At 42.9% G+C, this 20,904-nt stretch overlaps 2 protein-coding genes across 5 annotated transcripts in view; one reads left to right on the forward strand and one right to left on the reverse strand.

Annotated features, from left to right (window-relative positions):
* Positions 1–6,831, reverse strand: part of CEBPZOS (CEBPZ opposite strand) — a 38,851-nt gene extending 32,020 nt beyond the window's left edge. Inside the window, exons 1-3 of one of the 3 annotated variants that reach the window (XM_061155601.1) lie at positions 6,695–6,831; positions 5,771–6,163; positions 2,808–2,916 (exon numbers count right to left, since the gene is read on the reverse strand). In XM_061155601.1, coding sequence (XP_061011584.1) covers positions 2,808–2,836 — 29 coding nt within the window. In that variant the 5' untranslated portion in view covers positions 2,837–2,916; positions 5,771–6,163; positions 6,695–6,831. Of the gene's footprint in view, positions 1–2,734; positions 2,917–5,770; positions 6,164–6,694 lie in introns of those variants that run through there. The other 2 variants (XM_061155605.1, XM_061155604.1) reach the window with 2 other exon arrangements.
* A 58-nt stretch (positions 6,832–6,889) lies between these two features.
* The window catches only part of EIF2AK2 (eukaryotic translation initiation factor 2 alpha kinase 2), a 36,981-nt gene continuing 22,966 nt past the window's right edge, over positions 6,890–20,904 (forward strand). The window contains exons 1-4 of one of the 2 annotated variants that reach the window (XM_061155596.1): positions 6,890–7,159; positions 14,236–14,371; positions 16,796–16,907; positions 18,423–18,571. In XM_061155596.1, the coding sequence (XP_061011579.1) occupies positions 14,253–14,371; positions 16,796–16,907; positions 18,423–18,571 (380 nt within the window). In that variant the 5' untranslated portion in view covers positions 6,890–7,159; positions 14,236–14,252. The remainder of the gene's footprint in view (positions 7,160–14,235; positions 14,372–16,795; positions 16,908–18,422; positions 18,572–20,904) is intronic. The other variant, XM_061155595.1, reaches the window with a different exon arrangement.

The raw sequence follows: 20,904 nt of genomic DNA on the forward strand, positions 1-20,904 counted from the left end.
CAAAAAACACAAAAAGGAAACAATTTATATTTTGGGCAACATTAAGATTTAAAATGTAGAACAGCATCATTAAGAAAGTAAAACCAAATGAAACAACATGTCAGAATTAAGATTCCACACTGTTGTGAAGCCACCCTCCCTGGCCCCCCAGAAGAGAAGAAAGTTCAGGTCACTTACTGCCATTGCTACTGCTGACACCAGAGATGGCCTATACCCTTTGAGAACTGACAGGGGAACATGAGTCCAGCTTCTGCTAACTCCTCTGAGCTTGCTTGTCAACTTGTCTGTCACAGAAGAATGGGACTTCCTTCTATATTCCAAGTCTTTGCACCACTGTCTATCCATCACTGGCAAGACTTGAATTATATCCAGAATTTCAACTCCATAGTAAGCTGGAAAATGTGGTTTTAACCTTCCATACATTATAATCCAGGAGATGTGGAGACATGGAAGAGAGTTGGAAGGGAAGCTAAGTCAAACTTAATGACATACAGTACAGTCCACTCTTTCTACCAATAATCTTTCAAGCAAACAACAAATCTATGTTCCCACTTAATGCAGTTGTTCCCATCTTCAAATGGAAACATGCTTATCCTGCCTCCTAAATCTGTATGCCCATTGTGATATTTCTTTCTCATTTTAGTCACAACCCCACTTTAAGACACTCTGTCTTAAAGACTATCTTATACAATTAACCACCATCAGCAAATGTCAAGTAAAAAGGGAAGGGAGAACAATTAAAAGAGGTTCACCCACTGCTGGGCATACACACTGAGGAAACCAGAATTGAAAGAGACATGTGTACCCCAATGTTCACTGCAGCACTGTTTACAATAGTTAGGACATGGAAGCAACCTAGATGTCCATCGGCAGATGAATGGATAAGAAAGCTGTGATACATATACCCAATGGAATATTACTCAGCTATTTAAAAGAATACATTTGAATCAGTCCTAATGAGGTGGATGAAACTGGAGCCTATTATACAATGAAGTAAGTCAGAAAAAAAAACACCAATACAATATGTTAACGCATATATATGGAATTTAGAAAGATGGTAATGATGATCCTATATGCGGAACAGCAGAAGAGACACAGATGTAAAGAACAGGCTTTTGGACTCTGTGGGAGAAGGCAAGGGTGGGATGATTTGAGAGAGAGCATTGAAACATGTATATTAGCATATGTGAAATGGTTTGCCAGTCCAGGTTGGATGCATGAGACAGGGTGCTCAGGGCTGGTGCACTGGGGTGACCCCGAGGGATGGGATGGGGAGGGAGGTGGGAGGAAGGTTCAGGATGGGGGATACATGTACACCATGGCTGATTCATGTCAATGTATGGCAAAAACCACTACAATATTGTAAAGTAATTAGCTTCGAATTAAAATAAATAAATTAATTTACAAAAAAAAGAGGTTCATTTGTATATAACAAAGACAAAGCTATGGAAAAACATGCACAGCTTCTATGGTTCTTTATTTTGCATCTGGTCATGAGACCATAGCTGGTGTTTATAACTCCTTGTCCATTCTTCCCTTTGCCATCAGATGTCTCCCCGGTTAGTAGGGTGATGCAGACCTTCAGTCTTGAAGGATCTGAGTCCTTAACATTCCTACCTGTGTTGCTGCTGCTGCTGCTGCTGCTAAATCATTTCAGTCATGTCCGACTCTGTGCGACCCCATAGACGGCAGCCCACCAGGCTCCCCAGTCCCTGGGATTCTCCAGGCAGGAATACTGGAGTGGGTTGCCATTTCCTTCTCCAATTCATCAAAGTGAAAAGTGAAAGCGAAGTCGCTCAGTCGTGTCCCACTCCTAGCGACCCCATGGACTGCAGCCTACCAGGCTCCTCCGTCCATGGGATTTTCCAGGCAAGAGTTGGGTTGCCATTGCCTTCTCCCCTACCTGTGTTAGAGACCTCTAAATTTCCATTAATGAAAAAATCACTTATCACTGAATGTGGAACCACTGAAAGGAACTCCAGAGAAACCTTTGGGTTGAAGACATACTTATCTCTGGCTGCATCATTATTTCCCCTTGCTAATTCATATCAACCAGTCCAACCAGTTCAGTAACTCCCTTATTATTATTATTGTTATTTTGGTCATGACACGTGGTGTGTGAGATTGTAATTCCCCAACCAGGAATGGAACCTGCGCCCCCTGCATTGAAAGCTTGAAGTCTTAACCAGTGGACCAACCACCAGGGAAGTCCCTTCCTCTTATTTTCTTGATAACTTAATGGCAAGATGCTCTTGCAATCTCCACATGCAATTTCAAGTTCCTCTTCAAGGAACCACACGGTGAAAACAGAGCCAAAAATCATAGAAACAGGAAGCACTTATTTTGCAAGCATATGATTAGGTTTAATCATGGAAGACAAACCTTTTATATCTACTGATTCTTAGGCTCGTGTATTCTGGCCATGAAAGAAACAGCAACCAGGATCAGAACAAATACTATACCTGAAGGACAGTACACCCAGCTTGCTAAGTGTTGTCTCCTACCTGGGGCTGTAACTGAGTCTTCCATACTTGATCCCACTATCCTATAAGGCCAGCTGCTTTCAGATGATAAGTCAAGATAGAAACCATTGAATCCCATGGCAGTGTGCTGCCTCACTTCTTTCTCTGCAAAATGGGTTCCTTACTAAGGGATATCAATATAGTGAACAAGGTATTTGCTACCAATGATGGTGCTGGCAGAAGCACCAGAGGAAGAAAAAGCAAGTCCATACCTGGAATAAATGCTTTCTCTACAGAAGGCAAATCCCTGCCCACTCCATGATGGCAGGGCTCCATGTAACCGACCTGCTACCAAGTGGCGGGCTGGTCTCCATAGGTGTTCAGGGCACTTGTGCTGGGGTCTCAGCGTTGGTCTCAGCTGTCGGAGTGTTGGGTGTTCAGCAGTTAGATCCACCTTAACAAGATCGCACACATATATCATCCATTCCTACTGCCAAGGCTCTCCATTTGTGTTAAACAAGCACCGGGGAAATGCCAACTGACATCTACAGAAGTTTTCTTGCACACTAGCTTCTCAAGTCTCCTTAGAAGGGGGTACCTCTCATGAAGATTCACAAGGAAACCCAATACACTCAGACTCTGTGTCTATTCCAAGTGGTCACTCACATCCTTTTCCCCCAGACCTCCTCATCATCAACGCTCTGACCTTGTTCCTTCCAAATCTCCGAATATCCAGGTAAACTGTAGGCCACTAGCTTTCTCTCCTCCCAAGTGACAACTAAGTGTACTGCTTGAAGCTTCACCCTGGAAGGATTTCCCTTCTCCCACTATCCTTTAGGGCCACTTCCTTGAAGGGCTGTTGGAACACATCAGTTCACTTCCAGTTAAAGCCAGTGTATAGTGCTTCACCTGAATTTTCCTTTCTCAGCCACCTGGTCACAGGGAACTCCCCGAGACCAGAGATGTGGGTTGATAAAGGAGAGAGCAGGAGTGCATGCCATAGGGGCCTTAGATATCTGCTCATGTAACACACCAGTGGGCTGCCCTCTATTTCAATGCTAGAAACCCCAGGAAGTTTACCACTGCTAATGGCGTCTGGTGAGCAAAACTTTCTGACTACTGCTCTGACTCTGTGGCCCTTTTTTGGACGCGGGATGGAGTTAAGTGTTGCCACATGGCCTCTGCCAGTCTGAAATCAGGTAGTTTTTCAATGGGAACATCTCCCGTCAACAATCCCCACCCACCATGGGCAGCCATTACAGAGCTTTTCAAAGATGAAAATATACTTCTAAAGGCCTGCTGAAGGTGAGTCCTTTGGATCTTCTTAGGGGGCATGGATAGGTTGCATATGATTAATCTACTCTAACAATCCTAATTCCCTAAGTATTTTTGATTTCTTCATTTGTATTACTTAGCATCACAATTTCATTTAATGTGGGCCACCACTGAGCCCAAGTTATAGTAAACCAACTAAACAAACTCTTAGAACGACTCCCAGTGCTGGAGCCAGAGCATTGAGTGCATAATGTGAACTATGTTCCTTTTTTCATGTTACCTTTAGAGTCATATCTACACATTTTTCTTGGGTTTCTGCTGATAAAAATTAGTGAAACCTGGTAATTCTTTCATTATGTAAACTGTATCCTCTGGGTCAGATCTTGTCTGTATCCTCTTGGGGCATTCTAGCATCTGATTCTAGTTCTAGGAGTGAATTCATGAGGTAGGAATAGGACATTTGGAAAATCAGCACCTCCTTGCAGGGTGACAACTTCAGGCTCTTCACGTTTGGCTGTAGCAGCCTTATCCAACAAACATGGAAAGGCTGTAGTGACTCAGCAGAATTTCGGAGGGCAGTGGACTCCTTTTAGTTCAGTTCAGTTCAGTCCCTCAGTCGTGTCTGACTCTTTGTGATCCCATGGACCGCAGCATGCCAGGCCTCCCTGTCCATCATCAACTCCCGGAGTTTACCCAAACTCATGTCCATTGAGTCAGTGATGCCATCCAACCATCTCATCCTCTGTTGTCCCCTTCTCCTCCTGCCTTCAATCTTTCCCAGCATCAGGGTCTTTTCAGCATCATAGGTCTGATGCTCTTCGCATCAGGTGACCAAACTATTGGAGTTTCAGCTTCAACATCAGTCCTTCCAATGAACACTCAGGACTGATCTCCTTTAGGATGGACTGGTTGGATCCCCTTGCAGTCCAAGGGACTCTCAAGATTCTTCTCTAACACCACAGTTCAAAAGCATCAATTCTTCAGCACTCGGCTTTGTTTATGGTCCAACTCTCACATCCATACATGACTACTGGAAAAACCATAGCCTTGACCAGACGGACCTTTGTTGGCAAAGTAATGTCTCTGCTTTTTAGTATGCTGTCTAGGTTGGTCATAAATTTCCTTCCAAGGAGTAAGCATCTTTTAATTTCATGGCTGCAGTCACCATCTGCAGTGATTTTGGAGCCCCAAAAAATAAAGTCAGCCACTGTTTCCGCATCAATTTGCCATGAAGTGATGGGACCAGATGCCATGATCTTAGTTTTCTGAATGTTGAGCTTTAAGCTAACTTTTTCACTCCTTTGAATCCACCCAAATTCCTAGGGTCTTATTCTTTCCCAGTCAATAGCCTCAGTGTTCATAGAAGAGATCTGAGGAGGCTACAAATTAAAGCTACACAATAACAGCTACCTGCAGCACCGAACTCTGCACCTAATTTCTGCTCCATGAACCTTGAGATGACAGGAAGTAAGAGGTTCTTCTGGGCAGTCATAAATGCTTGCATCCTCTGACCATGCTTGAGCTTGTCATTTTCTTTCTTTAAGCTCTTTTGGGCAATTCAGGGGCTTCAAAAAGTCAGAAAACATGTCATTGCTATTGCTGTTACCTCTGGAACAACCACCTCACACCCATAAAGCTGGTAAATGGACTCTGGCAAACAATCACTACAGTTGGAGCTCTCTGTCATCTCAGAGGGCCACAGAAAGAGGGCTCTGACTCCTGTCTACCTTCCAAAACTTCCACTAGTGCTTCATATATGGGGAAGTTAAATCAAGCAAACTATAGTGTTTCTCATTGATAGGCTGCAATTCCAGAGGCTGCAAAAGAGACATGGGAAAGCCAATAGCCAATATGTAATGTGTACCTGAAGTCCATCTTGGAAATGCCTCTTCTGCCTCGCCCTAGCTAGGATGTTGAGGTACAGGCTTCTGGTTCTAATTCTAGCTCCCTTGCTTACCAGCTGTTACTTAACTTCTCTGTGCTTCCAACCTCGGTTTTCTCATCTGTTAAATGGGCATAGTAATGGCACCTACCTTGTAATGCTGCTGTGAGATGGGTACTCAGCACTCCTCAGTCACTCAGTCAAGGCGCCAGTATTACTCTGGGAGGGTGATAGTCCATTGGGTGAGGAGGATGTCTTGTCTTGCTCCTCTGTCCTTGGGATTTCCAAGGCAAAACTACTGGAGTGGATTCCCTTCTTGGGGAATCTTCCCAACCCAGGGAACGAACCGGATCTGCGGCATTGCCAGCAGATTCTTTACCATCTGAGCCACCAAACCTTGCCTCAGGATGTCTTGCAGGATTTAAAACTTTCTCATTAAAAATCCTACTGGTAAGGACTTTGGTTGTAAACTCCAGGAGACCCCTCAGGAAGCAGGTGAATCTCCTAACTGCTGGCTGGTATCTGGTACAGCAGGTTCAATTACCTGTTGAATAAATGAATGGTTAGATGGAAACAGAGAAGGGAGGTTATGCCCCCAGGCCTCTGCATCCCCGTCTGGTTCGCTGTGAAGAGAGGTGCTTCGTTGGTTACGGGCAACGGAAGCCTGGCTCTGCCCTGGCAGGGTTGATTTACTCAGTTTCTTCTGTTATAAAATGGAGCCGATGATATCCAAGCCCCTCCAGTTCAGTTCAGTCGCTCAGCCGTGTCCGACTCTGCGACCCCATGAAACGCAACACGCCAGGCCTCCCTGTCCATCACCAGCTCCCGGAGTCCACCCAAACCCATGTCCATTGAGTCGGTGATGCCATCCAACCATCTCATCCTCTGTCGCCCCCTTCTCCTCCTGCCCTCAATCTTTCCCAGCATCAGGGTCTTTTCCAATGAGTCAGCGCACCCCACCCCAAATGTTGGCGTTGAAGAGGCAAGGGGGGCGTTTATGGCAGAGAGCTCGCCACGTTGCGGGCCTCGGAAACCTCAATGCCCTCCCCATCTCCCGGAGGACCCTGCCCCGCACCCGGGCCGGTGACAGTCCCAGCAGCTGGGGCGGGGGCTGCAGGGCCCCGGACGCCCGCGCTCGGACTCCGAGTGGAGGCCGGGTTTCAGGCGATCGCGGGCCCTGCGCGGACCTGTGCGGACCGGTGCGGGAGGGGCCGGGGCGGCCGAAGGAAGGCGGAGTCCGCGGGGAAAACGAAACCGAGAGCGAGCCGCCCAGACTCGCCGAGCTTCCGCTGACGGTAGCGGCGCGGGAGCAGCGAGGGCCAGCAGCTGGAGCCACCGCGGCGCGCGCCCCCCTGTCCGCCTCCGCAGCCCAGGACTGGACGCCGATAAGAGGCCCCGGACCCCTGCGCCGCCGCCTCGGTAGCGCTGTCCGAGGCCCGCAGCCGAGTGCAGGCCCTGGCTGAACCCGGGGAAAGCATCCTGCAGCGCGGTGGGACCTGACAGTCATTTTCTCCCCACGGAGAATTTTTAAAACGAGCAGGTAACCACTAACCCGGGTCCTGGTTGGTGGGGGGGAGGGGAACCAGTGGAAAACGGAAAAGTCCTGTGGCTTGATAGACAATGTGAAATACGGAGGCCTGAATTGCCCAAAAGATTGGCAACAAAAATCCCCTGCCCAAAATCCCTTGCCATTTTCCCCAATTGCCCATCTTTAGCTCCCGCCCAAACTCTGCACCGCCCCCCACTCCCCAGCTTCTCGACACCGCAGCAGCCCCGGGTCCTTGAAGGCAGAGCAGGGCACCCTCTCCCCCACCCCCACCCCCACCCCCCAATTCTGCAATAACTTTCCATCTCATTAGAACCCTCTAGAAGGTTACTGGCCTACAGGCATGGGCCCCTGGGCCCTCCTTTCCGGTCACACAGGCCTCATTTCGGTTCTTGGAGCACTGCCAAGCACTGCCGCTGCCTCTGGGCCTTTGCACTTCCTGTGTCTTCCTGGAAAGCTCTCCCCAGAGACCTGTATAGGCCAGTCAGTAGCTGGCTTTACCCTGCCCTTGTTCCAATGTAACAGTAGGAGAGCAGCCTTCCCTGAAAAACCTCCATGTAAAAGAAACTCGGCCATTCCCTTACAGTCCGCCCTACTCTGCTTTAGTTTTCCTAGTACTTATCACGTTGTGACATTTCCTATAGGTTTGTCCATGTTTCTGTACTCCTAAGTGCACAAGAGTCGGGTTTTGTTGGCCAGGATAACCTAGTACATAATAATAGGTACTCATTAACTCTTTGCCTGCTTGCTAAGTCTCTTCAGTCATGTCTGACTCTTTGAGACCCTATGGACTGTAGCCCGCCAGGCTCCTCTGTCTGTGGGATTCTCCAGGCAGGCAAGAATACTGGAGTAGGTTGCCATGATTTCTTCCGGAAGGTCTTCCCAACCCAGGGATCTAACCTGGGTCTTTTATGTCTCCTGCATTGGCAGGCAGGTTCTTTACCACTAGCACCACCTGGGAAGCCCAACTTTGTTTAATGAATGAAAGTGAAAGTCCAAGTTACTCAGTCATGTTGGACTCTTTGCAACCCTATGGACTGTACAGTCCATGGAATTCTCCAGGCCAGAATACTGGAGTGGGTAGCCTATTCCTTCTCCAGCCGGTCTTCCCGACCCGGGAGTTGAACTGAGATCTCCTGCATTGCAAGTGGATTCTTTACCAACTGAGCTATCAGAGAAGCCTGTTTAATCAATGGTAATTCACAAATTCTCTTTCAACTCCAGAATATGAGACTTCCTATCGCCTGTGATTTCTTTAGTACTAAGAAAACGCCTTGCCAGATGGAAGCTAAGAGATGGACACCGAGCTGTCACTTAGGAACTTAGAATTTTGGGCAGTTTGTGCTCTTGCTCTTATGTTTGTTAATTTGAATCTGAAGATCCTTAACACTGGATCTGTAGTTTATACCTTTAATTCATCTTACATCTATTGAATGTATGTTGTTCGCCAAGCATTATGCATGCCCTTTGAGGGGGCTAGGCTAGGCCCACAGGGGCTGACAGTCTGACACAACGGTGTCAGGGCACAGCCAAAGTAACTTCTGGGCATGAGTATAACAGACACATAACATTTGTTAGTGATTCTGATGGAGATTTCTGTTCAGAAAATGGTTCTGTAGTACTAAAATAAGATTTATTAAAAAACATTTGAAAGAAGCAGCTGTTTCTTTTTTCCCCAAACTTATAAGTGCTTTTTCAAATGTACCAGTTTAACACCTTATTAGAAGTCACACATGACTTAGCAACTGAACAACAGTATTTCACTTAAATTCAAACTGGCTTGTCATTGTCAAGATCAACAGCTAAAGTTAAAAGTGCTGATGATTCAGGGTGTTTCCATAGGACTTCAGGTTATGAGGACTCTTCCTTCTCTTCTGAGATCTGTGTTGTTGTTTAATCACTGAATCATGTCCGACTCTTTGGCGACCGCGTGGACTATAGCCTGCCGGGTTTCTCTGTCCATGGCATTTTCCAGGCAAGAATACTGGAGTGGGTTGCCATTTCTTCCTCCAGGGGATCTTCCCGACTCAGGGATCTAACCAGCATCTCTTGTGTCTCCTGCATTGGCAGACGGGATCTTTACCATCAGCTACCTGGGGAGCCCTCTGAGATCTATGACCTCATCCAGTTGGATGTACGATCTCATAGTTGTGACTAAACTAAATGACACTTTGATTCCTGAAAATAATGGTGCAGCTGCAGATTCTTATCTGAAACCCTTGAACCACGTATGTTCTGGTACTTAAGAAGTTTTTGGATTTTAGAAAGACAAGGCAGCATAAATCCTGTCTATTATGTAATGTTCTCAGTAGGGTTTGGGGGCAATGCTATCATAAAATGCTATCTGCAGTGAAATGTGTAAATAGACAACAGAGTATGGTTAAGACTGTAAGTAGCTTGTGTCAGTTCAGGTCTAGATGGGGGGCTACACACCAAGCAAAAACAAAGCAAATGAAAACAAAGTAAACTTCAGTTTTCAGTGCTTCTTGGATTTTGGAGTTACAGACCAGGAGCACTGTTCATTGAGGGCCAGGGGTGTGGGAAACCCTCCTGGATCCTTTTTTGTCTGATTTACTCTGCACCACAACCTGTGAATCAGGTGTTTCCATCCTTTGTTTCACATCACAAATCAAAGGTTCAGAGAGGTAGGTTCAGAGGCTCAGGTCTATGTGGCTTTAAAGCCTAGCTGTCTCCACAACACTAAGCAGCGATCGTGCCTTTGCTCATATCTAAGCCCTTCCAGCCACCAGCACTGCCCACCCAAACCACCATGGCAGTCTTGACTTGGTCTCTCGCCTTCTACTTGTGCTCTGCTCATCTTTTCTATCTCCACCTCTCATACTCTGTTCTTTCCATAGCATCAGCGTGATCATTAAAAGCGTAAGTCCAACCACATAACCCCTCTGCTGAGAACCCACCAAGAGCTTCCCATTGCAACTGGAATAACATCCATGGTCCTGGCCGGAGCCTTCAAGGTCTCTGTGCTGTGGCACCTGCCTACTCTCTGACTCATATCCCAGCATTTCCCTTCGTTCGCTATGCAGCAGTCTCCTTGACTTTTTCTTAGCCTTCCAAACGCCATGCTGGTGCCTGTCTCACGGTTTCCTCTGCCTGAGATGCTCTTCCCCTTATCTAAGCATGATGGACTTTCTCATCATCCAGGCTTGATTTCAGTATTGCCTCCTAAGAAGGGTCTTCCCTTGCCACTGTATTACAACCACCTCCTTCATATCTCTGTCCCCACCTCCTAACACCCCCTCTATCTCATGGCCCTATTTCGCTTCATTGTAGCACTTCCAGCCATCTCTTATCCTCTCCTGTGTGTTGCTTCTGGACTTTGTTGCTTCTTGTAGCTCTTGGTCTCTTTTGGAAGATGATCAGTTAAATGAGCAATTGTAATAAAGGACACAAGGGCTGTAGTGCATCAAACCAGGATCTCTTCCAGGAGGTGTGGGAAGTAACACTTGAGCTGAGATCCATAGGGAGCAGGAGTTAATCAGGCAGAAGCAGCTAAGAGGGTGGAGTCCAGAGCATTTCAGGAGGGAGTCTGTTGGTCAGAAGCAGTTGGGAGCCAGGAAAGAGTTGGTGGGGGAGGCCTCCTTTTGAGAACCATCTCTGTGTAGTTGGAATTTAAAGCTCCAAGTCTTGAGGGGATCACCAGGGGAGTGAATGGAGAGGAGGAGGAATAGAGCAGAGAAGAGATATGAGACCCGGACCCCGAGTCAATACAATGTTTAAAAGAAAGGATGATGAAGAAGAACCAGGAAAGGAGACAGAAAAGGTATAGCTTGTGAGAAAGGAGGGAAACTAGGAGAGGATGGTGTCTTAAGTGTCCAAGCAAAGGGATAAGGAGGGACATAGGAATAAGCGACCATATCTTGTGCCGGTTATGTGTCAAGAAGAAAAAGGCTGGGAGCAGACCACTGACTACTAGTTTCAGAGATGGGGGAGCCATCGGTAACCTGGACAAAAACAATTTTGATAGCTTGTGGAGGCTGCATGACTGAAGTGAAGGTTTAAAAAAGATCATGACACGGCTGTTTTAAAAATGAAAAATAACAGCTGTTGGTGAGGATTTGGAGAAATTGGAACCCTCGTGTATGCTGATGAAAGTGCAGAATGGTACAGCCACTGTGGAAAGTAATTTGACAATTCTTGAAAAAGTTGACTATATATTGCCATATGATTCAGCAAGTCCACCTCTAGGTATATACTCAAAAGATTCAAAAGTAGGCATTTGAATAGATTTTTGTACAACAATGTTCATATCATCATTACTCACAGTAGCCGAAAGGTTGAAATAACCCGTGATCATCAGTAGATGAATAGATAAGCAAAATGTGGGATATCCATACAGTGGAATAGTATTCAGCCTTAAAAAGGAAGGAAATTCTAATATATGCTACATATAGCATGGATGAACCTTGAAGACATTAGCTAAAACACAAGAGGACAAATATTGTGTAATTCCACTTGTACTAGATACCTAGAATAGGGAAATGTATAGGCATAGAAAATAGAATGGTGGTTACCAAGGGATGAGGGGGAAGGGAAATGGGAAGTTATTTAGTGGGTACAGACTTTCTATTTGGGGAGATGAAAAGAGTTTTGGAGATGGATGGTAATGGTGGGCTTACAACATTGTGAAATAGCTTTTGCCCATGAATTATTCATTTAAAAATGGCAAATTTCATGTTATGTATATTTTACAACAATGAGAAAGAAGTTCTGCTAAAAAATCATGATGGCTGCAGGTTAGAGAAGAAATTGTAGCCACCGTGAGGAATTGGTTCTCAGGTTCTTGGAGCAGTCCCGGAGTGAGACAGTGATGGCTTGAACCAGGATGGTGGTTATAGACATCAATGAGAAGTCAAAGGATTTGGAGGACAGGACTTACGTATAGATCAGAAGACAGGGAAAGGACATGTCAAGGATGCCTCCCAGAACTCATGGCCCTCGGACATGGGTGGACAGTGAAGTCATTTTCTGAGGAAGGAAACTCTAAACCAGTTTGAGGGGAGATTATAAATGCAGTTTTGGATTTTTGGAGTTTAAAAGCCATTCAAGATGTCCAAGTCGGGAGGTTGGATAGAAAGTGCTGAAACTCAGAAAAAGGTTCATAAATTATGTATAAATTTCAGAGGTAACAACAAATAGATGATCTGTGAAATCATGGCCATGAGAGAAATCACCTTGAGGAGAAAGTATAAAGTGAAGATAAGAGTGTTTTTGGACCAAGTTTTGGGGGAAACTCCAGGATCTAAAGGCTGTGGAGGTTAAGGAGTGTCAGAAAGAACTTGTGACCTTGAAAGAAGGAAAATCAAAAGAGCTTTCTAATATGAAATGCGAGGTCAACAGGGTCCACTTTCTGTCTATGGATTTACTTATTCTGGATGTTTCACATAAATGGAATCATATTCTATGTTACTGTTTTTGTCTGACTTCTTTCATTTAGCATGTTTTTGACATTTAACCATGTTATAGCATGTTTCAATACATCATCCTTTTTAGGGCTGAATAAGATTCCATGTGTGGATGTACAGCATTTTGTTTACCTTTCTTCAGTTGACAGATATTTGATTTGTTTCTACTTTTGGATTATTGTGACTAGTACTGCTTTGCATATTCTTGTGTAAGTAGTTGAAAACCTGTTTTTCAATTCTTTGGATATACACCAAAGGGGTGACATTGACGGGTGGTATTTGTGGCTCAGCTGGTAAAAGAATTCACCTGGAGTGCAGTAGACTTGGGTTTGATCCCTGGGTTGGAAAGATCTGCTGGAGAAGGGAAAAGTTACCCGTTCCAGTATTCTGGCCTGTAGAATTCCATGGGCTGTATAGTCCATGGGGTCGCAAAGAGTCAAAAATTACTGAGTGACTTTCACTTTCACTTTCATGGTAATTCTAAGTTTAACCTTTTGAGGAACCATCAAATTTCATAGAGGCTGCATTACTTTCCATTCCATCAGTGATACATGAGGTTTCCAATTTCTCTATATTCTCACCAATACATTTATTTTCTCTATTAATATTATTACCAGCCTAGTGGGTGTGAGGTAGAATCTAGTTGTGGTTTTGATTTGTATTTGTCTAATAAGTAATGATATTGAACATCATTTCGTGTGCTTGTTGGCCATTTGTATGTCTTCTCGGGAGAAATATCTATTCAATCCTTTGCCTATTTTTTAATTTCTTACCTCTTTTTATTGTTGAGTTGTGAAAGTTCTTCATATATTCTGGATACTAGGTCTTTATCAGATATATTATTTATAAAAATCCCTTTCTGAAGACTGTCTTTTCATTTTCCTCATAGTGTCCTTTGATATGCAAACATTTTTAATTTTGATGAGGTCCAGTTTGTTTATGTTTTCTTTTGTTGCTATGCTTTTGCTGTTATAGCTAAGATTCCACTGCCAAATCTAAGATTGTGAAGATGCACCCTTATATTTATTTTTAAAGTTTTATAGCTTTGACTCTTATATTTAGATTCTATATTCTTTAGATTTTATTTGTAATTTGAATCATTGTTACTATCTTCATCCAGTGAGAACCATAAACTAGGGCCTAATTTGTCTGCCAAGTAAATTGTCCTAAAGCTGACTTCTGAAAATTTCAAATGGAAGTTTTGTTGGGCTTCATAGGAGAATCTGTGTCCGTACAGCTAAATCCTTCATGATTCCATAAACTTTATATATATACACTCAACCTTTTTATTTTCAACAAAAATAATTCTAATTCTCCTCCTTCAGGCTTTTATCTTTTTAAGCAGATGGACAGACTTGCACTTGACATTCAGTGGAAGCAGAAACAAAAGTTAAGGAGAAGGACCTCCATCCTTTTTTGGCCAGTTGAGTTTTGAAAGTAGAAAATCTTGGAGAAATTAACTTGATTTTGCAATCCACAAGAGGGAAAGAAAGATCTTGTAAGAAAGTTTTCTCTGGATTTATGTGGGGCTGAGATGAGTCATATAAAGGAGAGTCATCTTACCCTGTTTTATATCTTAAACTGAACTGCCGAAATCAAATATTTTCTGAGTATATCACTTCTTTCAAACATCTCTTTTTTTTGTAGGTTACTAGAGGAAAAAAATGGCCACTGGTCGTTCACCGTGTTTCTACATAGAAGAACTTAATAAATACCAACAAAAGAATGGTGTAGAAGTTAAGTATTGTGAACTGGCTAAGACAGGACCTCCACATAATTATAGGTAAGTTGCTATAAGAAAAGGTATATCCATATAAAATAAAAACTGGAGGAATAGCAACTCTGGCACAATTTTGAAGTCAGTTCTTTAGCATGAGAGCAACGCTGCCAGAGAAGATGGTGAGAGTCTTTTTGATGTAAAGTGGTAATTTCAGAGGACTCCAGAGAAAAAAAAGGTGTATAAACCTTAACATGCTTCAAAATGATGTACTGTTTTGCTCTTTGGGGTGTCTGCTTAAATTCTATGTGGTGATTGTTGTTCACTCACTCACTCGTGGCCGACTCTTTGCAACCCTGCGGACTGCAGCACGCCAGGCTTCCCTGTCCTTCACTTTCTCCCAGAGCTTGCTCAAACTCATGTCCATCCAGTTGGTAATGCCATCCAACCATCTCATTCTCTGTCGTCCCCTTCTCCTTCTGCCTTCAATCTTTCCCAGCATCAGGGTCTTTGCTAATGAGTCAGCTCTTCGCATCAGGTAGCCAAAGTATTGGAGCTTCAGCTTCAGCATCAGTCCTTCCAATGAATATTCAGGACTGATTTGCCTTAGGATTGACTGGTTTGATCTCCTTGCAGTCCAAGGAACTCTCAAGAGTCTTTCCCAACACCACAGTTCAAAAGCATCAATTCTTAAGTGCTCAGCCTTCTTTACGGTCCAACTGTCACATCCATATATGACTACTGGATAAACCATAGCTTTGACTACATGAACCTTTGTTGGGAAAGTAACGTATGTGCTTTTTAATATGCTGTCTAGGTTGGTAATAGATTTGCTTCCAAGGAGCAAGCGTCTTTTAATTTCATGGCTGCAGTCACCATCTGCAGTGATTTGTGAACCCAAGGAAATAAAGTCTGTCATTGTTTCCATTGTTTCCCCATCTATTTGCCATTTGAATTTTGAATTTTAAGCCAACTTTTTCACTCTCCTCTTTCACTTTCATCAACAGGCTCTTTCTTCACTTTCTACTATAAAGGTGGTGTCATCTGTGTATCTTAGGTTATTCATATTTCTCTTGGCAATCTTGATTCCAGCTTGTGCTTCATCCAACCTGGCATTTCGCATGATGTACTCTGCATATAAGTTAAATAAGCAGGGTGACATTATACAGCCTTGATGTACTCCTTTCCCAATTTGGAACCAGTTCATTGTTCCGTGTCTGGTTCTAACTATTGGTTTGTGACCTGCATGTAGATTTCTCAGGAGGCAGGTAAGGTGGTCTGGTATTCCCATCTCTTTAAGAATTTTCCACAGTTTGTTGTGATCCACACAGTCAAAGGCTTTAGGTTAGTCAATGAAGCAGAAGTAGATGTTTTTCTGGAATTCTCTTGTTTTTTCTATGATCCAACAGATGTTGGCAATTTGATCTCTGGTTCCTCTGCCTTTTCTTAATCCAGCTTGAATATCTGGAAGTTCTTGGTTTATGTAGTGTTGAAGCCTCAATTGGAGAATTTTGAGCATTACTTTGCTAGCATGTAACATGAGTGCAATTGTGTGGTAATTTGAACATTCTTTGGCATTGCCTTTCTTTGGGATTGGAGTGAAAACTGACCTTTTCCAGTCCTGTGGCCACTGCCAAGTTTTCCAAATTTGCTGGCATATTGAGTGCAGCACTTTCAAAGCATCATCTTTTAGGTTTTGAAATAGCTCAGCTGGAATTCCATCACCTCCACTACCTTTGTTCATAGTGATGCTTCCTAAGGCCCACTTGACTTCACACTCCAAGATGTCTGACTCTAGGTGAGTGATCACACCATCGTGGTTATCTGGGTCATATAGATCTTTTTTGTACAGTTCTTCTGTGTATTCTTGCCACCTCTTTTTAATATCTTCTGCTTCTGTTAGGTCCATACCATTTCTGTCCTTTATTGTGCCCATCTTTGCATGAACTGTTCCCTTGGTATCTCTGATTTTCTTGAAGAGATCTCTAGTCTTTCCCATTCTATTGTATTTCTCTATTTCTTTGCATTGATCACTTTGGAAGGCTTTCTTTTCTCTCCCTGCTAATCTTTGAAACTCTGCATTCACATGGATGTATCATTCCTTTTCTCCTTTGCGTTTTGTTTCTCTTCTTTTCTCAGCTATTTGTAAGGCCTCCTCAGATAACCATTTTGCCTTTTTGCATTTCTTTTTCTTGGTGATGGTATTGATCACTGCATCCTGTTCAGTGTTATGAACCTCTGTCCATAGTTCTTCAGGCCCTTGGTCTATCAGATCTAATCCCTTGAATCTATTTGTCATTTCTACAGTATAATTGTAAGGGATTTGATTTAGGTCATACCTGAATGGCCAAAATCAAATTTCTTATGATTATTCTATGTGGAACACAGGTTAAACTTTTCAAAGGTGTCACAGAAGGCAGTTATGATTAGAATGGTAGTTAAATAATGCATGAATTTTATGATATTCTTTGAATTTTTCTTTGTAATCAGGTTTACATATCAAGTTATAATAGATGGTAAAGAATTTCCAAAGGCTGAAGGTAGATCAAAGAAGGAAGCCAAAAACGCTGCAGCGAAATTAGCTTTTGAGATGATTAATAAGGTGAGTAATTACCTTTTTTTTCCTTTGTGAAAGGGAACTCACAAATATCTATGGTATTTTTCTCTGTCCTGTGAGAAAATACTTACATGCAGAATAAAACCATTCACAAGTGCTTTTGCTTTCGAAGTTTAGTTCAGTCTTTTTCTTGGACTCATTTCTATAGAACCCTGAATGAGAGGTCCACCTCAAAAAGAGTGGGCAAAATGGGGCAATACCTATTTAGAGTGCCAACAGCAGGACATATTCTAAGGAAACAGTGAGAAATGCGCTAACAGGTTCTGGAAGGAGCCCCTCCACCTGATCGAGGGAATGCAGTGGAAAAGGGCAGAGATAGAAGGAACCATGAAGAGAATGATATATTAAAATATGGAGGGCAGATGATGCAAAAGTAACATACGTATAATTGGTATTGCTGAAGATGCAAACAGAGTAACTAGTGCGGAAAAAGAGGTTTCTGAAAAGAGCAATAGAAAGTATTTATGAAATAAAAAAAGAGCTACCTGCAGATTGAAGCAACTCAGCGGCTCATAAGATACTGAAAAATATGGAACCACCAAGAACGTTGGCCTTTGTGAAAGGACTGAGCTCCAGGGATGAAGAAATAATCCTACAAGTATCCTGGCAGAAGAACTTATATGAAATATAAAAATGAAAAAAAAGTCATGCTGTCCACGCCACTGTTAAAAACCAGAAGACTCTGGTGCAGCATCTGTAAAATGAGGCAGGAAGTCATTTTACATGTGGGACAAAAGTGGGTCATTCTCAAATTTTCAAAATTTTTCAGAATTTCAGTATTCAAGATACTTTCATGAAAAATCTTACTCAATGGGATCTTCCTGGTGATCTAGTGGTTAAGACTCCAGGCTTCCACTGTAGGGGGCACAGGTTTGATCTCTGGTCTGGGAACTAAGATCCCAAGTACCATACAGTGCAGCCAAAAAATATATATATATTTTTAATTTTACTTGAAGATGTCACCGTTTTAATCAAAATTGAGCAAAATAAATCGGGAAAACCCACAAACTTATAAATTGTTAATGAGCCAGAAAACCAAGTCATGAAGTCAGAAAAAGAACAGTAGAATACCTTTACCCACGAAAAAGCAGAAGAAAGACGGTGATAACAAAAGGGAAGAGATTGATGTGAAAAAAACAAAGATATAATAAAGAAGGTCAATAAAACCAAAAATTCTTTGACAAAGTTAGCAAAATAGAAAAACTTTGGAAAAGATTTTGACAGATTGGGCATTTTAAAAGGGGCAGATAATAGTGGAAGGAGTAATGCTATTATATTCATGTTTCCTATGAAGTTGTGATCCAGGATATAACTTTACTTCAGTATGTGTTATCTTGTCCTTTGAGATTACAAAAGATGCAACAAATCAGAAAGTCTTATAGTTTTACCTAGATAAACAAGAAAATTGACTATTTTGTTTTCCCTTATGAAACTAAAAGGAAAATAGCTAATGTCTTTTCTTGTTAAAATTTATCCTTATGGGTTTTTTTTTTCTTTTAGTCGGTTACTTTTTCATCTCCGCTGACAACAAATACTCCAGAAGGACCACCCATTGAAAATTACATAGGCCGTCTTAATACGATCTCCCAGAAGAAAAACCTATGTGTAACTTATGAAGAATGTAAATCAAAGGGTGATGGGCACGAAGGGTGAGATGTTGTTTTTCCCTCTGTTTCAGTATATCTAAGCAATCGAGCAGCCTTATTTTCAGGTCTAACTTTCCAAAAATACCTGTCTTTTTTGGTACATTCTGCAGAGGTTTTTTATGACTTTATTGCAGTTTGACATCTTTGTGATGAAAATATTAAAATGCTTCATTGCTGAAGTCTGGGGACCCTTATCCCACAATTGATCAAGTCTGGGAAATCCTTTATTTCTGAGATCTCTCTGGATGGTTTAGTCTGCAGGAAACCTAAGCAAAGTCAGGTGGTGAAGACCTTCCCATCCCTGAGGTCACAGTGGCTGTGTGAGAAGAGTCCTGCCACATGTGTGAAATGAGTCTCTTTCCACCCTTGTCAGAGTAAAGATGTTTGCCCTTCAGATTTTATTGAATGGTGTCACTCTCTAGACAAGTACTATGTATTCGAAAGAATGGGTTTAGGGAAGTTCTTGGTGGACCATAGGTTTAGGAAACTCTGGTCCAGTGGTTAAGACTCTGAGCTTCAAATGCAGGGGCATGGGTTCGAATCCTGGTTGGGGAGCTAAATCTTGTATGCTGTGCAGCCAAAAGAATAAAAAAAAAAGCACTTCCCTGGTAGTCGAGTGCTTAAGAATCTGCTCGCCAATAATGCAGGAGAGGTGGATTTGATCCCTGGTCCAGGAAGATCCCACATGCCAGGAAGCAACTCAGCCCCAGCCCTGAAACTACTCAGCCTGCAGTCAGAGCCTATGCTCCACAGCAAGAGAAGCCACCACCATAAGAAGCCCATGAAGCAAAATAAAACCCAACGCCACCAGAAATAAATCAGTAAGGACTGGGTTTTCACCCTGGATGGTGAGGAGACCAAAATTTGAGGGATATGATGAGGAGGGTGGATGAGAAGGTCAGTCAGAAATAATGAGAACTCACCAATGAGCAAAGGCTTTGGAGATGAGGATGAAGAATGAATTTGAACTGGGAAAAGCAGAAAGCAAATGAGTGTGAAGAAGGTTGTTTCTCAGCTATAGCCAACCAGTTAAATGAGAGAGAAGGACAAAAATTCTAAAAGGCGAATAGTCCTAACACCCACTTGAGGATACTGTTCTATGAATTTTACTGTTCACCCCAATGGCTTGTAGGCCAGAACCAGGAAGACAAAAATGTGATAGGATTCACTGGAATGAAAGTCAAAAGTGAATTCTGTGAGTCAATCTCCATAAATGAAGGCTATTTTATTTTCTTGTAGCTCACCTGTTGGTTCCTTTGACCTAGTGCTTTAACGTTTGATTGTTAAAGAAAAGAAGACTGTTTAGGGAGTGCTGAAGAAAAACAGGAGCCACAGAAATAATCGAGTCCTTCAGCCCAGCTCCCTAATTTTCCTTCAGAGCCTAGTGGAGAAGACTCACTGGTAGAGTCTGTTTCCATCCACGATAAATAAAACTGCCATAATTCTGTAGCACTACGTGGTAACTCCATGATATAAATTTCCATGTCTGTTGCTTTGCCACCTTAAATATAGTTCTTCTATAATTGTCCCAAGCTCCTTGCCTAACTACAAGCATCCTTATAGCTCATGTGAAAATTAAGTGATTTCAGCATGGGACTTTTGCATTGTGAGGATTTGCTTAGGTTTTTGTGTACATGAGCAGGGGGGTGCAGAAAATGGTGAAGTTAGAGCTGAAGTTAGACATGCTTGGCACATTTCCTCCAAAACACTTTCACCTTATTATTCTCCTGTAGAAGCTTCTGCGGATTTTATCATACCAGTTGAACATCTCTGAAAAATTCATTAGATCTCCTTCTTTCTCTGCCCCCATGTCTTTCGACTTTTGGGGAATTTTAAAAAATCACCACTTGGTACCTTAATGCCACATCTTTCAATGAAGCAGCAAAGAGTTAGAAGTTCCCTGGAGAATGGAAGCTGGGCTATTAGCCAGTCCTGGTTATTCTGGTAAACTGATTAGCCATCTCATTGAAAAAAAAAAAATATATATATATGTATATATGTATACATATATATATATTTAATCTTGCTTTTTAAAATGTAATTTTTATTTATTTAGTTAGTTATTTTTGGCTGTGCTGGGTCTTCGTTTCTGCGTGGGGTTTCTCTAGCTGCAGCAAGCAAGGGCTACGCTCTAGTCGCCATGCTCGGGTTTCTCATTGCGGTGGCTTCTCCAGTTGCAGAGTGAGGACTCTAGGACGTGTGGGCTTCAGTAGCTGCGGCAGATGGGCTCAGTAGCTGCGGTAGATGGGCCAGGATCCTGGAGAACAAACTCAGTAGTTGTGGCACATGGGCTTAGTGGCTCCACAGCATGTAGGATCTTCCCAGATCAGGGATTG

The sequence above is a fragment of the Dama dama genome, chromosome 11, assembly GCF_033118175.1.
Source record: "Dama dama isolate Ldn47 chromosome 11, ASM3311817v1, whole genome shotgun sequence".
Classification (NCBI taxonomy): Eukaryota; Metazoa; Chordata; class Mammalia; order Artiodactyla; family Cervidae; genus Dama; species Dama dama.